The 15,590-nt window shown below is 41.6% G+C and overlaps 1 protein-coding gene across 3 annotated transcripts in view; it reads right to left on the reverse strand.

The window, feature by feature from the left end:
* Positions 1-15,590, reverse strand: part of UGT8 (UDP glycosyltransferase 8) — a 112,814-nt gene that overhangs the window by 9,590 nt on the left and 87,634 nt on the right. For all 3 annotated transcript variants that reach the window (XM_068112430.2, XM_068112432.2, XM_068112431.2), the window contains exons 4-6: positions 12,874-13,016; positions 2,861-2,937; positions 452-671 (exon numbers count right to left, since the gene is read on the reverse strand). In XM_068112430.2, coding sequence (XP_067968531.1) covers positions 452-671; positions 2,861-2,937; positions 12,874-13,016 — 440 coding nt within the window. The remainder of the gene's footprint in view (positions 1-451; positions 672-2,860; positions 2,938-12,873; positions 13,017-15,590) is intronic.

Raw genomic sequence — 15,590 nt, forward strand, 5'->3', positions numbered from 1 at the left:
AGACAAATTATAACATTTTCCTGTTACAGTACAAGGGTAAGTCTAACCTACATGATCACATGGTCCATACTATTATGAACACAATCTAGCTATGGATCCCCCCCATCTTCCATGTGAACACATGCTTTATTTTCCAATGGGGACGTCTTCTTCTTCTGCTTCTTCTTCTTCTTCAATTATATTTCTCCAACTGTTGTTATTTCCTACCCCAGTTTATTTTGCGCATTTTATTAAACTTTATTGTTTTACTATACCTGTGATTTTGGAGATTAATTTCTTCTCGATGCCCGAAAAAAAACATGAGCTGCCACGCACGAGTTATGTTCGGTGTGTGTGCAACCAAACTGAGGATCAAAACGTTTCACGAAATGCCATTTGGAACACTCTAATTTTAACTTAAAGACTCCATGTACACCAGTGGGACTTCGTTACAGTATGTATACAAGCTCACCTTGAATCAGAAGCAACAGTGATGATGGTGTGGGACAACTTCTGCTCAGTCAATTGTCTCCAGTCCAGCTTGATCCCCATACCTTTGGCATGGACCCGAGTCATGGTGTCGTAGTGGTCCCCGAATATAGGCAGTCCCACTACTGGCACACTGTGGTAGACTGCCTCGTAAATTCCATTCAGGCCACCATGGCTTATGAAAGCACGAGCGTTAGGATGACCTGTAGTGTTCAATAACAGTGGTGCACAAGGGAAAGAAAACAATGCATACGTTGTATGTCGATCCTTCAAATTCAGTGACCCAATATGCAAATTCCATTCAAATTTCAAGTCAACCAAATGGAAATAGACGATTTACTTGGCTTTGACCTTTGACCTTTGAACCTCCAAAATAATAGGCTTCTAGGATTTCATTGGTGAACAAATTCAGTGACCCATGTGCAAATTCCGTTCAAATTTCAAGTCAACCAAATGGAAAGCGACGATTTACTTGGCTTTGACCTTTGACCTTTGAACCTCCAAAATAATAGGCTTCTAGGATTTCATTGGTGAACAAATTCAGTGACCCAATGTGCAAATTCCATTCAAATTTCAAGTCAACCAAATGGAAATCGACGATTTACTTGGCTTTGACCTTTGACCTTTGAACCTCCAAAATAATAGGCTTCTAGGATTTCATTGGTGAACAAATTCAGTGACCCAATGTGCAAATTCCGTTCAAATTTCAAGTCAACCAAATGGAAATCGACGATTTACTTGGCTTTGACCTTTGACCTTTTGACCTCCAAAACAATAGGCTTCTAGGATTTCATTGGTGAACAAATTCAGTGATGCAAAATTCAAATTCTGTTCAACTGTCAAGTCCATTCACTGAAAATTGACGATTTTATGTGACCTTGAATTTTGACCTTTTTAACCTCAAAAACAATATGTTTCTTGGTTGTGTACCCACTTTATCTACCCAGTCGCACCCAACTGCTCCAGGGCTCTCTGTATTTTGCACCTGACAATGTGGAGAAATTTCTGGCAGCTCGAGACTGATTCTGCAACTGAACTGGACGGTGTTAGCTCACGTATCCTAAAAAACCTGCTCTGCTGCTCTTGCAGATCTTCTTTCTGCTACTTTCAATCTATCATTTGCCATAGGCCACCTTCCATCTGCTTGGAAATCAGCCAACGTCACTGCATTACATAAAAAGGTGCAAAACTGAGCCCCTTGACTACAGACCAAGAACCTACTGCAGATCATCAGCACCGTCATGGAAAAAAAAAATCATCGCAGTTGATTTGAAATCCTTCCTTTTCTCCAACATCCTCATCTCAGATCACCATTTTGGATTCAGACACAAACTGGACATGCTTGCTGCTTCTACTCTCCCAACAAGAGATGGAGGCCCTCAATGTCAGACATGAGATCAGGGCCGTCTCTCTGGACATATCTCGAGCTTTCGATACAGTCTGGCATCTACGTTCTGGGTCCTATTCCTAGTCTTCATCAACTATCTCTCTCACTCTCTGGGAAATCCCCTTTATCTATTTGCTGATTACTCCACCCTCTGCCCTATCCCTCATCCCAGCACGCAGCAGCCTCTTCACTCTCTGCAGACCTGGACAAAATCACAATCTGGTCAACCAAGTGGAACGTGTCTTTCAATCCAGACAAATCTCACACTCACTATGTCTCTGAAATGACCATCCAGCAAACCCTCCCATTTACTTTCCTAACCATCCTCTTGAGGAAGTTCAGACCATCAAACTCTCCATTGGCCAAGTCTCAAGGGTCTCAAGATCAGCCATGACCTTTCTTGAGCCAACCACATTTCAAAGTTGACCTCCAAAGCCAGTCGCCGACTGAACATCTTGCATCATACAAAGTCCTTCCTTGTTGCACCTGAACTAATTTCCACCTACAATGCCTTAATCCACAATAATATATATATTTGTACTCGACAGGCAAAATAGGCCAAAGGTATGCACACTCGTTTAGCCGTGGTTTGAATCTCGGCCTAAATATCAACTGTCACCCTGGTGTTTCAGAGGAAGTATAATACATCAATTGTATTATACTTCCTCTGATTGGTGGATGTTCTTTGTGAAGTTTAAACGATTTACCACCGGTACTCTGGCTGAATTCAAAATTCCTGCAGGAACTGCACTCTGGTCTTTTTGGAGGGTACTTGACACCAGATTGCAATGTTGCTATCTTACACCGTGGTTGATGACGTGGACATCTGCAGTACTGTCTAAACAAATTGAATAGGTAGTTATAGTCTGTTTCATGTGAACGCCTTTCTTCGGATACGAATGGAAACCTACACATGAATGTTCTTCAATCACTGATTGACTACTTGTTATCTCTACCCAAAATGGTGTTGTAGCACTTTAAAAAGAGAAGTCAAGGATAACTTACCAAGCAGATCATTCTGAGGCAACCACTCAACCAGCCAGGTGTTGTTTCCCACGTTTTTTGGCGAGGTGCCAAAATATCTGAGCAAAATTACAAAGTTTTCCAAAAGTTACAAAATTCATCATACACTACTCACAATAAGTTAGGGATATTGTGGGAGTGAGGGTTTTTTTTTATAGGGGTTAGGGTTAGGGTATTGAAATCAAGAATGCTGTATTTTTTACACTCATTAATAACCATAGAATTAGGACCAACAACTTTTTTCAACATAATTAATACACAAAATCAACCACACCGAAGAACCTGCCAATATCCCTAACTTATTGTGAGTAGTGTAATGTCATCAGCATTTGTTTCATAATGTTTCATATTGATCGTTTTCATGAGCCTAGTTCATCACAATTGTTGTTTTTTATTAATACTAGAAACACATGCTCCCTGAGAGAGCATTGGTGGGGGCCTCTACCCCCAGGCCTCCCACCCAAATGCTCTGATCCCCAATGTCCCCACCCTTGTCTACAAAGCACCACACCTGTACTCACCAGCACCTCTTGCCTCTGGTTTTCTCACTCAAAAAGATACATTAAGCTATTACTAGCGTTGACTAATTATACTCTACCTGCTCTTGCTTTTCCTCTCTTTTCAGCCTGTCCTTCAACTGAGGTTACTTCCCATCTGCTTCAAAGAATGGCAATATTACTCCAATACAAAACATGGGTGTAAAAATAGCTCCTCTCTCAACTACAGATAGCCTAGCTAATTTTAGTCATGTGTATATATATATATATATATATATATATATATATATATATATATATATATATATATATATATATATATATATATATATATATATATATATATATATATATATTGTTACGGATCGCGGACAAGATGTTATATTGACCGAGCGGTGGTGTATTACCGCGACCTAACAGTTCCCCCGATTGGCCCGACTCCCCCAACGTTGACCAGATCGCACCACAGATATTCAATCGGGAAACCTCTAAAGCGACCGAACGAGAAGGAAAAGAGAAGAAGACAGAGTACGGAGGAATAACAGGATTTATTATGTATTTTCACAAGCCAGAGCAACGAGAGCAATCGGTTATATTCAGCGAATGGAAGGAGCAGATACACAGTGCATCGTTAGCTTATACTATTCAATTTACTTAACCCCAGGACAACGATTAGGACAGACGACGTTCACACTTACACGGGGGAAATTGCAGGCAGCAATGGCGGAGGTGGGTTGCTGGAGAGGGAGGCAGGGTCAGGTCCCTGCAACCGGCAGGGCTGGAGGTAGCAGCTCCCAATTCTTCGCGTTTTTGGCGGGAAAACCCTCGGTCGTGTCGACGCTGCTGATGCTGTGGACGTCACGCGCTGGCTCGGTCACACCTGCTCCTCTCCTTCTGGTGGAGCCGTCTCCCTCCTCTCAGCGCGTCTCTCCAAAGCTTGTTTCCTCTCCAAGTACCTCTCCTTTTTGGTTTGGAGCGTCTCTCATCTCACAGCTCACAGCTCACAGCTCAGCTCACAGCTCATCTCTCATGTCATCTCCTGAAGCAGTCCCTTCCAGTCGCTTTTATTACTCGGGTAGGAATCAAGCCGCCGGCTGCGAGGGCACGCCTACCGGGTCGCTCCCCGCGGTCCTGTTTGGCTGTTAGGGCTGTCCGATTCCCCCTTTGATCATGACGACGTGCCACGCCTGTGAGTTGGCGGCTCCTACCCCCCTCTTCTCCGAGATTAGCACATGGGCAATGGCGGCTTGCGAGATTGAACACCACTCGCACCGCTTTTGAAAGGAACTTTGGAGAGCGGAGATGATTGGGGAAATTGAAAGGGGCCTACGCTTATTTTGTTTGATACAATGCAGAGTCAATCTAGTGGGAAACACATATATAGCCTACATAGAATAAGGAAATAAACTATTTAAAAAGATATATCGTGGCCTGTGTGTAAGTTTCATGGAATTAACTAGGAGGACGGCTGCGACCATTATTTACATTACGAGGGTGTTACACACAACAAAACCATACTTTTCACATTCGTTACACTTTCTCCAAAATTGTTACACTTCTCCAAAACCGTTACACTTCTCAAATTCGTTACAATATATATATATATATATACTAGCCGAAAGCACCCGGCATTGCCCGGGTTCTTTTTGAATGAATTTACTACTATAATTCAGCTTTTACTCGCGGCCGTAGAATATTGACTACTATAATTCAGCTCAGCTTTTAATTGCGAAATGGGCCCAGCCCGGCCGAGGTGGCCTCGACTGGCCTCGCCATCTCGCATATAATCTTCCCGGGGCCCGTCCCGACATTTTTAGTTGTTTTTGAATGAATTTACTACTATAATTCAGCTTTTACTCGCGGCCATAGAAGATTGACTACTAGAATTCAGCTCAGCTTTTAATTGCGAAATGGGCCCAGCCCGGCCAAGGCGGCTTCGACCGGCCTTGCCACCTAGCCTATAACCTTCCCGGGGCCCGTCCCGACATTTTTTGTTTCAGAGGTTTCCTCCTATCTTTCACCGTTCAGGAGATTGGCGCGTGCAGACAAACAAACAAAAACTTTCTTTTATATACATATATATATACATATATAGTATATATATATATATATATACTAGACGACCCATGACCCGTTGGGTCAATGTTATTATATATAATTAAGGGGTTACCATGGTTACAGTGGGGGTCAAAGGTCAACCTATGGCGAAGATATATAATTTTCTCACACTTTCTAATAGAGAGGCAAAATGCCATATAAAACTAAATTTACTGGTTCTAATTGCTTTTATTTATCAATCCTCACATAGAAGAGCAGTTTTTAGTAATGAGCAGTGAGGAGAAGACCCCTCAGCCAATGATGCCACCCCGCAGCCAATGATGTGACCCCTCAGCCAATGATGCTACACCTCAGTCAATGATGCCACCCCCGCAGCCAATGATGTCACCCCTCAGCCAATGATGTGACCCCTCAGCCAATGATGCTACCCCTCAGCCAATGATGCGACCCCTCAGCCAATGATGTGACCCCTCAGCCAATGATGCCACCCCTCAGCCAATGATGCCACCCCTCAGCCAATGATGCTACCCCTCAGCCAATGATGTGACCCCTCAGCCAATGATGCTACCCCTCAGCCAATGATGTTACCCCTCAGCCAATGATGCTACCCCTCAGCCAATGATGCTACCCCTCAGCCAATGATGCTACCCCTCAGCCAATGATGCTACCCCTCAGCCAATGATGTGACCCCTCAGCCAATGATGCTACACCTCAGCCAATGATGCCACCCCTCAGCCAATGATGCTACCCCTCAGCCAATGATGTGACCCCTCAGCCAATGATGCTACACCTCAGCCAATGATGCTACACCTCAGCCAATGATGCTACCCCTCAGCCAATGATGCGACCCCTCAGCCAATGATGCGACCCCTCAGCCAATGATGCGACCCCTCAGCCAATGATGTGACCCCCTCAGCCACCCCTCAGCTAATGATGTCGCCCCTCAGCCAATGATGTCACCCCTCAGCCAATGATGCTACACCTCAGCCAATGATGCTACCCCTCAGCCAATGATGCTACCCCTCAGCCAATGATGCTACCCCTCAGCCATTGATGCCACCCCTCAGCCAATGATGCTACCCCTCAGCCAATGATGCTACCCCTCAGCCAATGATGCTACCCCTCAGCCAATGATGCTACCCCTCAGCCAATGATGCTACACCTCAGCCAATGATGCTACCCCTCAGCCAATGATGCTACCCCTCAGCCAATGATGCTACCCCTCAGCCAATGATGCTACCCCTCAGCCAATGATGCTACCCCTCAGCCAATGATGCTACGCCTCAGCCAATGATGCTACCCCTCAGCCAATGATGATGATGATGATGCTACCCCTAGACGACCCATGACCCGTTGGGTCAATGTCAGTTTGAATAGATATGAGAATATAACTAAAGCGAATGCTGGACATCATCAGGGAGATTATTTGGGCCAGCAAGCCATAAGGCTCACCTCTCCAGTGTTCTAAATCACTTACCTGTGACACGTGATTTCGGCCCTTATCTCCGATCACGTTGACGGAAATCACCACAGCATATCGTCAAGATCCCTCCAAAAGGCTCGTCTTTGTCACATACATCACGCAACGTGCGATCCACAGCCTCGAAACTCTCTCTCCTGATCATAGGACACTCATCCCACACGATGAGTTTTGTACTTCGAAAGAGGTCTGCGATAGTGGAATTTTTATCGATGTTGCATACGCCATCTTCCCTCGGTGTCAGAGGGATTTGGAACCTTGAGTGCGCTGTTCTTCCACCAGGCATGAGGGTAGCAGCTATGCCAGATGAGGCCACCGCAGGGGGCAACTTCTCCACTCGCTCTCACTTTAGAGAGAATCAGGTTAATAAGAAACGTCTTCCCTGTGCCTCCAGGCGCGTCAATGAAAATCATTGATGACTGATTCGTGCGGATGTTGCTATTCGCGTCCATAGACGTGAGGTGTGATTCGTTGTCCGCGTCCGTAGCGCCATCGGAGGGTTGATACGACATTCTTCCTGCAAATAGTATTGTGTTTGTGCTATCGTTTTGCCGATCATCAAATGACAAATAAATTACATTGTGAAAATTAAAGATTTCAAATAAACCTATTTAAAGTGTATGCGCATATAAATAATAAAAAAAATCGAAGAAATATCTCTCGGTAATTTCCTGAAACATAATTTACTTCCGGGTAATAATGTTGAATGAAATGACGAAGATATATACTGTATGCCTGTTATTTTAGGCGGTGTATTTTCGTATATCAACGTGGCGCGATTTTAAAAATATATCTCTGCAATTTCCCGTGTGTGCGTGAATGTTCTCAATTATTTATTTTACCGAGTCTAAAACCATCGATAAAAATGAAATCAGATGGCGACTTAGATTGAAGATAAAGGCGTGAAACAGACTCAATGGCCTTGAAGATACAAGCCTTTCAGAATTCATTTCGTTCTATAAACGGAAACTTTCATCGGATTTTCTTCCCGTTTTTTTTCAACCGAGTCTAAAACTATGTTAGCGACTGTGAAAAATGAAATGATATATCGAATTTGATTTGAAATAAAACTGAGAGAGAGAGCAAGACACCACGGGCCTACAAAACAGGCCTCAAAGCTATGCGAGTTAATAAAATGGTGGATATTACTACTCTCTCAAAGGGGTAAGCCACGCCCCCGGACCGATCGAATGTTACACACAAACACGCAAGATTTCAATTTTATAATTATATATATATATATATATATATATATATATATATATATATATATATATATATATAATAATAATAAATAAATAAATAAATAAAAAAATATATATATATATATATATCAAAGAAGAGATATATATATATCTTCTGTATATATATAGAGATGTATATATAGAGATATATATATAGAGATGACTTCCGTTGAACTTGGGACGACTAAGAAGAAGACCTTTGTTGGTCGAAAGCTTGTCGAAAATTAAAGATCGACGTCCTGAAGCTACGTCCGCGTCTGATTTAATCTCCCGATTATTTATTTAATGCAAATGAGATGCCCTGCTCGTACTGTGGAGTTTCTACTATTTCTCAGTTATATATATATATACATATATATATATACATATATATATATATATACATATATATATATATATATATATATATATATATATATATATATATATATATATATATATATATATATATTATACTGTACAGTGCATTCAGAAAGTATTCAGACCCCTTCACATTTTTCACATTTTGTTATGTTGCAGCCTTACGCTGAAATCGTTTAAATTAATTTTTTCCCTCATCAATCTACACTCAATACCCCATAATGACAAAGAGAAAACAGGATTTTAGAAAATTTTGCAAATTTATTAAAAAGAAAAAACTGAAATATCACAATGACAAAAGTATTCAGTCATAAGTATTCATGTCATGACATAAGTATTCATGTCATGACATAAGTATTCATAATATACATATATGTATCAGTCATTATGCGACTCCATCCTATCAGTGGTGAACCACCATTAAGGTATCCCATCCAGCTATCGCTGTACCTTAATGGGAGCGATAAGCACCGCCTGCCACACGGTACATTACCTCTGGTATCCACTCATTATATGGAGTCGCCTGGATGCGGTCGGGAGTAACCAATCAGAATATAATTTCAGTTCTCCAACCTAATGAGCGCACGCTGTGACGTCACCACCACATACGTACGCCTTGCCTGCTAAGCTCCTGAAGAGCCATCTGACGATGCATAATTTAGATCTTACTTCAGATACTATCACAAGTGCATACAAAACTCACAGTTACCGACCTGGTTTCACCCTTTTTGGGGGTTCATCAGGGCAACGCAGTGAGTCCTACATACCCTTGTGAATCTGATTGTGAATCTGAAAAACCTTTCGGTTATAAACCAGTCATTATGCACGTGCATATTTTGCATATATTTTTTAAAGCACTCTTTGCATATTTGCCCTCCTCCCTCCCCACTCCACCTCCTCTCTCCCACTTCCCTCTCAATCCTCTCCGCACCCCCTCTCATCTACCACCCCTCCTCACCCTCTCCTCTCACTTCTCCCTTCCGCCTCCCTTGCACTTCTACCCCCCCCCCCCCCCCCCCTCCCCCAAACAATTGGTCAATCAGCGAAGCGACGGGTAGGCTCCGCTAGTTGTTAATACTGATAATACAGAGAAGATACAAAGAAGCAGCAGCATGTCTAAATTTGAGTGACCATGATGGTGATCATAGATTAGCCTGTTTGAGAAGAAAACAGTCTAATCTATGAAACAGCCTAATTTGATGGATTCCATGACTGAAATTAGCTAGCCAATGTGACTGTGCCAGCACCTCTGTGCCAGGAGTTTTTAATTTATCTTTCGTTGTTCCTTGTAGACTGTGATTAGGCACAGGTTTGACAACAATTAGGAAAGCCCCAGGAGAAACACATGATAAGGGAGGAGTCGCAAAAATATGAAAAATCTTATAAGTTAATCTCTTCGAGAATCGAGATTAGATTCCCTAAAAAGGAGTTATTCCTCAAAGCACTTTTAAAATGCCATTGATGAAGCGATATACTAAATTTATTTTTAACATTGCATGAAACAAGAAGAAAAAAGGTCGTCACAAAACAGGTTTTCAGATGCAACTAAAAAACTTGAAGAATAGAAGGCACTCAGAGCACACAGTGTTGCTTCACACATTCATTATGAACAAAAACACCGTCATTAACTGAACATGCTACTATTATGGCCCATGTACCCATATCATCCACACACCCTAATATTTCACAGAGTTTCTTGGCATGGGTTATGAATGTAGTAAATTTAATTATTCACTCGCATTGGGTCACAGGTCATAGCCCTGGTGTTGGGCGAGCGGCTAGGGTGCCGGCTTAGGATCCTTTGGATCCTGGGTTCGAATCCCGGTCAATCGCTGAATTAACGCCAGGGGGGTTGACTCAGCCTGTCATCCTTCCGAGGTCGCAAATTGAGTACCAGTTCACTGGTAATTCCCTGGTTGTCGTTAAAAAGGCGGCAAAAAGGGTTGGCGTCAGGAAGGGCATCCGGCCGTAAAACATTGCTTCAAAAAGGGGACCAAAAAACAACAACTACCACGGTCCCCGAAAAGGCCAACCCCCGCTTTGCGGGGAAAAATGGCCTCTAAACGGTGGTATTGTCACAGATCACAGAGTGTCACAGAGTGGTCACAGATCAGATATATGAAGTTTCAGATTTTTCAGATAAATATTTCAATTCAACCATAATGGCTGGAAGCCTGGAATACCACTTCACTGATGACATCATGTTATCACCCTTTTATGCCCAAAGGGGTAACGGTGAGTTGATGACATATGCCAAGTTTCAGTTTTTTTCGTTGAGCGGTTTCGGGGATAATGATGTCCAAATTTTTTCTTTTAATCCAATATGGCTGCCATACTATTATCTGTGACGTCAGAGGTAGCAATAAAATATTTTTTTAATGTGGAGTCCCTCTTATGTTTAAATTTTCGCATCGATTGGACAAGCGGTTGCAGAGAAAACCATTTTTGAAGTGGAAATATAGAGACACGGGGACACACACAGACAGATAGACAGATTGACACAAATGTATACCGAGGTGGATACGTTGGATACTTTGACATTGAGTAGGTCTGTGTGTTTCTTTTAAAATGTGTCCTAGTAATTATTAAATGTGTGAAATAATTATATGAATAACTCAATTTACTTTTATGAATAATTTATTTACAGTGAGAAAATACAATTTACCGTTACATCAGACAATAAATAACAACTAAATCATCCCACTATGACTAGCGATGCGATTCAGATTGCATTATTGAAATTGGGGTCAGTTGTTCCAAGGACAAGGTGAAATTCTTATAGATTCAATCAAAGATGGCAGAGCAAGGCTCTACAAGAGCAAGGCAAAATTAACAGTGGGATAGTGGGACAACAATTTGGCAGAACCAGCAAGGGAATAAAGGAACAAGAAAGGAAGAGAGAAAAGGGGAGTAAACACTGGAACCATCAAGTAAACAGGAAGGGTTCAGAAGGGTTAACGGGGATAATAATGATCATGGATCAGGATGGAGGATGACAGGAGGTGTGGAGCACTGCCTACTTGAAGATCTGGAGAGAAGAGTGGGAAAGAAGGGCCTCTGGAAGGCAGTTCCATAGATGGGAGAAGCGAGGAACAAAGGAGTTAAGGTGTGCAATCAACCTGGACTTTGGAAGTTTAACCAGAAAGGGGTTTCTGGAAGAACGCATACATATTAGAGTTGATGTGGAGGTTCGGAGGACAGAGAGAGAGCGAGAGAGTAGAGGGTGAAATAGCAGAGAAGAGGCGGTGAAAAAAACAAAAAAAAAACAGAGACCACCGATCCGCCTGCGACATGAAAACAGTCTATGTGCTTTCCCCTCATCATAGGAGATTCCAAGAATGTTGAGAGCTTTAGATTCCACAGTATCCAGGAGAGAGAGATGTGATGCTGGAAAACCAGCCCATAGGTGAGAGCAGTGCTCCATTGAGCTACGAACAAAGGTCTTGTATACTGTGATTAGTTCTGATTTTCGAAAGAAAGATTTGGATCAACGGAGGTTGTCTCACTCTGTGGCTGGAGATAGTTAACGTACTATACAACAACTATCGCTCAGATAGAGTAGACATTCAACAAAATGAGCAAAAAATACAGATACATTCAGAGTACATCAGCCCCATGCCAAATAAATAATGTATCCTCCAGCGGGCACCTTCGCGATGCCGCCGTGCAGCACATCGATGGTATTGGGAGGGAGAATGAATGAATGAATGAATGAATGGGAGGGAGAGATGTACAATAATTGATTGATCAATTGCATAATTAAATGAACAAACAATAGTCGTAAAATAATTAATTTCTTAATCAATTGACTAATAGCAAACCTAAACCACCAGTGTTTCATCCGAATCTGTAACTTTTTGAAAATTAATTAAGTACTTAACCGAACAATTAAATAATTAATCTATTAATCAATAAATAAAAAATACCATTTGCAGCTAAATCACTTGGTCATTGTCGTGTCCAAATGTCAGCTTCCTAGATCAAAAGGTGCCTGAGATATTGTCCAGATGAGAAAGAAAATAAATAATTACTTAATTAATTGATAATAATTAAGTAATTACTTAATTAATTAATTAATTAATCAAAAAACAAAAACACCGTTTTTGCCAAAGCACGTGCGCACTATTGTGCTAAAATTTCACCTTCCTAGCTCAAAGGAAAGATGAGATATCGCCCGGACAAACAAACAAACAAGCAAACAAGCAAACAAACAAGAAATCGGAGTGCAACCCGAGTACTTCCTTTGAGTGCGCGTCATCGCCGGGCACCATCATGACATCAGGCAGCGTCTGGAGATGGCATAGGAAAGGAGCGGTGTACAATACAAAATCACGAAAACAAATGGGCAATACACACCTCCAGATCACCTGATATGGCAGTTTAGCGAGTGCACCAGCAAATGTGTTTGTGAGTTCATCCGACAGGCGCTTGATTCCGGCTCCAAATGACACCAGCACAAACCCATTTGGCCCTGAAGCTTTGGCCCACTCAAAGAAAACCTAGGTAAACAAACCACAAGTCCATGGGAAGAGCGGTGAGTTTGCTAAACTGGCAAATAGTGGCATCAATGTAATGTGGGAATAATGCTTAATTTTCCACACATGGAAGAATATCTTGTCTCTATTCAAATCAATAGCCAGTCAATAAAAACTGGCACAATTGGCTTTGCACATTTGACTTGGTATAAAATTTCTCATTAATTTATGAATATCTACTGAACCTCACAGATATCATCCCACGGTGGCTTGTGCACTTTGAATGTATTTCTTCTTTCCAGAAAATTGGATAATTCAATCCCACTGAAGTTGAAGATTCCCCAAAATTCTGCCAAGAGATGCAGCTCATACTGGTACAGCAGGCATACGGTAAGTTCCTTAGATTTTGCTGAGAATCCTCACTATAATTCACGGACCGATGTTTGTTTGCTTGTGTGTTTGTTTGTTTGTTTGTTTGTTTGTCACGCTACTCCTCATACAGCTCTGGACCGATTACATCCATACTTACCACATAGGATCAGCACAACCTCAATTAGTCTATAGGGTGTTTTTATCTCTGCTGGTTGTCTTGGGAAATGTGGAGGGGGACACAAATTCCTGATGTGAATGTGTATCGTGTAGCACCCCTCCAGGTGGGAGAGGGTATTACAAGGCCCCACCTTTAACCGTACAGTATTCCTGCCTCCACATTCTCCAGTGCAGTCCCAACATTCTCCAATGGCAGTTTTTAAGATGAAGTGATGCCAGTTTTAAGATAAGATGAAGTGACGCCAGTTTTAAGATAAGATGACGTGATGTGAGTTTTAAGATAAAGTGATGCCAGCTTTAAGATGAAGCGATGCCGGCTTTAAGATGAAGTGATGCCGGCTTTAAGATGAAGTGATGCCGGCTTTAAGATGAAGTGATGCCGGCTTTAAGATGAAGTGATGCCGGCTTTAAGATGAAGTGATGCCGGCTTTAAGATGAAGTGATGCCGGCTTCAAGATGAAGTGATGCCGGCTTTAAGATGAAGTGATGCCGGCTTTAAGATGAAGCGATGCCAGCTTTAAGATGAAGCGATGCCAGCTTTAAGATGAAGTGATGCCAGCTTTAAGATGAAGTGATGCCAGCTTCAAGATGAAGTGATGCCAGCTTTAAGATGAAGTGATGCCAGCTTTAAGATGAAGTGATGCCAGCTTTAAGATGAAGTGATGTCAGTTTTAAGATGAAGTGATGCCAGCTTTAAGATGAAGTGATGCCAGTTTTAAGATGAAGTGATGCCGTCTTTAAGATGAAGTGATGCCGGCTTTAAGATGAAGTGATGCCGGCTTTAAGATGAAGTGATGCTGGTTTTAAGATGAAGTGATGCCAGTTTTAAGATGAAGTCACGCTGGCTTTAAGATGAAGTGATGCCAGTTTTAAGATGAAGTGATGCCAGTTTTAAGATGAAGTGATGCCAGTTTTAAGATGAAGTGATGCCAGTTTTAAGATGAAGTGATGCCAGCTTTAAGATGAAGTGATGCCAGTTTTAAGATGAAGTGATGCCAGTTTTAAGATGAAGTGATGCCAGTTTTAAGATGAAGTGATGTCAGTTTTAAGATGAAGTGATGCCAGTTTTAAGATGAAGTGATGTCAGTTTTAAGATGAAGTGATGCCAGCTTTAAGATGAAGTGATGCCAACTTTAAGATGAAGTGATGCCAGCTTTAAGATGAAGTGATGCCAGTTTTAAGATGAAGTGATGCCAGTTTTAAGATGAAGTGATGCCAGTTTTAAGATGAAGTGATGCCAGTTTTAAGATGAAGTGATGCCAGTTTTAAGATGAAGTGATGCCAGCTTTAAGATGAAGTGATGCCAGTTTTAAGATGAAGTGATGCCAGTTTTAAGATGAAGTGATGTCAGTTTTAAGATGAAGTGATGCCAGTTTTAAGATGAAGTGATGCCAGTTTTAAGATGAAGTGATGCCAGTTTTAAGATGAAGTGATGCCAGTTTTAAGATGAAGTGATGCCAGTTTTAAGATGAAGTGATGCCAGTTTTAAGATGAAGTGATGCCAGTTTTAAGATGAAGTGATGCCAGTTTTAAGATGAAGTGATGCCAGTTTTAAGATGAAGTGATGCCAGTTTTAAGATGAAGTGATGCCAGTTTTAAGATGAAGTGATGCCAGCTTTAAGATGAAGTGATGCCAGCTTTAAGATGAAGTGATGCCAGTTTTAAGATGAAGTGATGCCAACTTTAAGATGAAGTGATGCCAACTTTAAGATGAAGTGATGCCAGCTTTAAGATGAAGTGATGCCAGTTTTAAGATGAAGTGATGCCAGCTTTAAGATGAAGTGATGCCAGCTTTAAGATGAAGTGATGCCAGTTTTAAGATGAAGTGATGCCAGTTTTAAGATGAAGTGATGCCAGCTTTAAGATGAAGTGATGCCAACTTTAAGATGAAGTGATGCCAGCTTTAAGATGAAGTGATGCCAGTTTTAAGATGAAGTGATGCCAACTTTAAGATGAAGTGATGCCAACTTTAAGATGAAGTGATGCCAGCTTTAAGATGAAGTGATGCCAACTTTAAGATGAAGTGATGCCAGCTTTAAGATGAAGTGA

The sequence above is a fragment of the Myxine glutinosa genome, chromosome 4 (assembly GCF_964187855.1).
Source record: "Myxine glutinosa chromosome 4, kmMyxGlut1.1, whole genome shotgun sequence".
NCBI lineage: Eukaryota > Metazoa > Chordata > Myxini > Myxiniformes > Myxinidae > Myxine > Myxine glutinosa.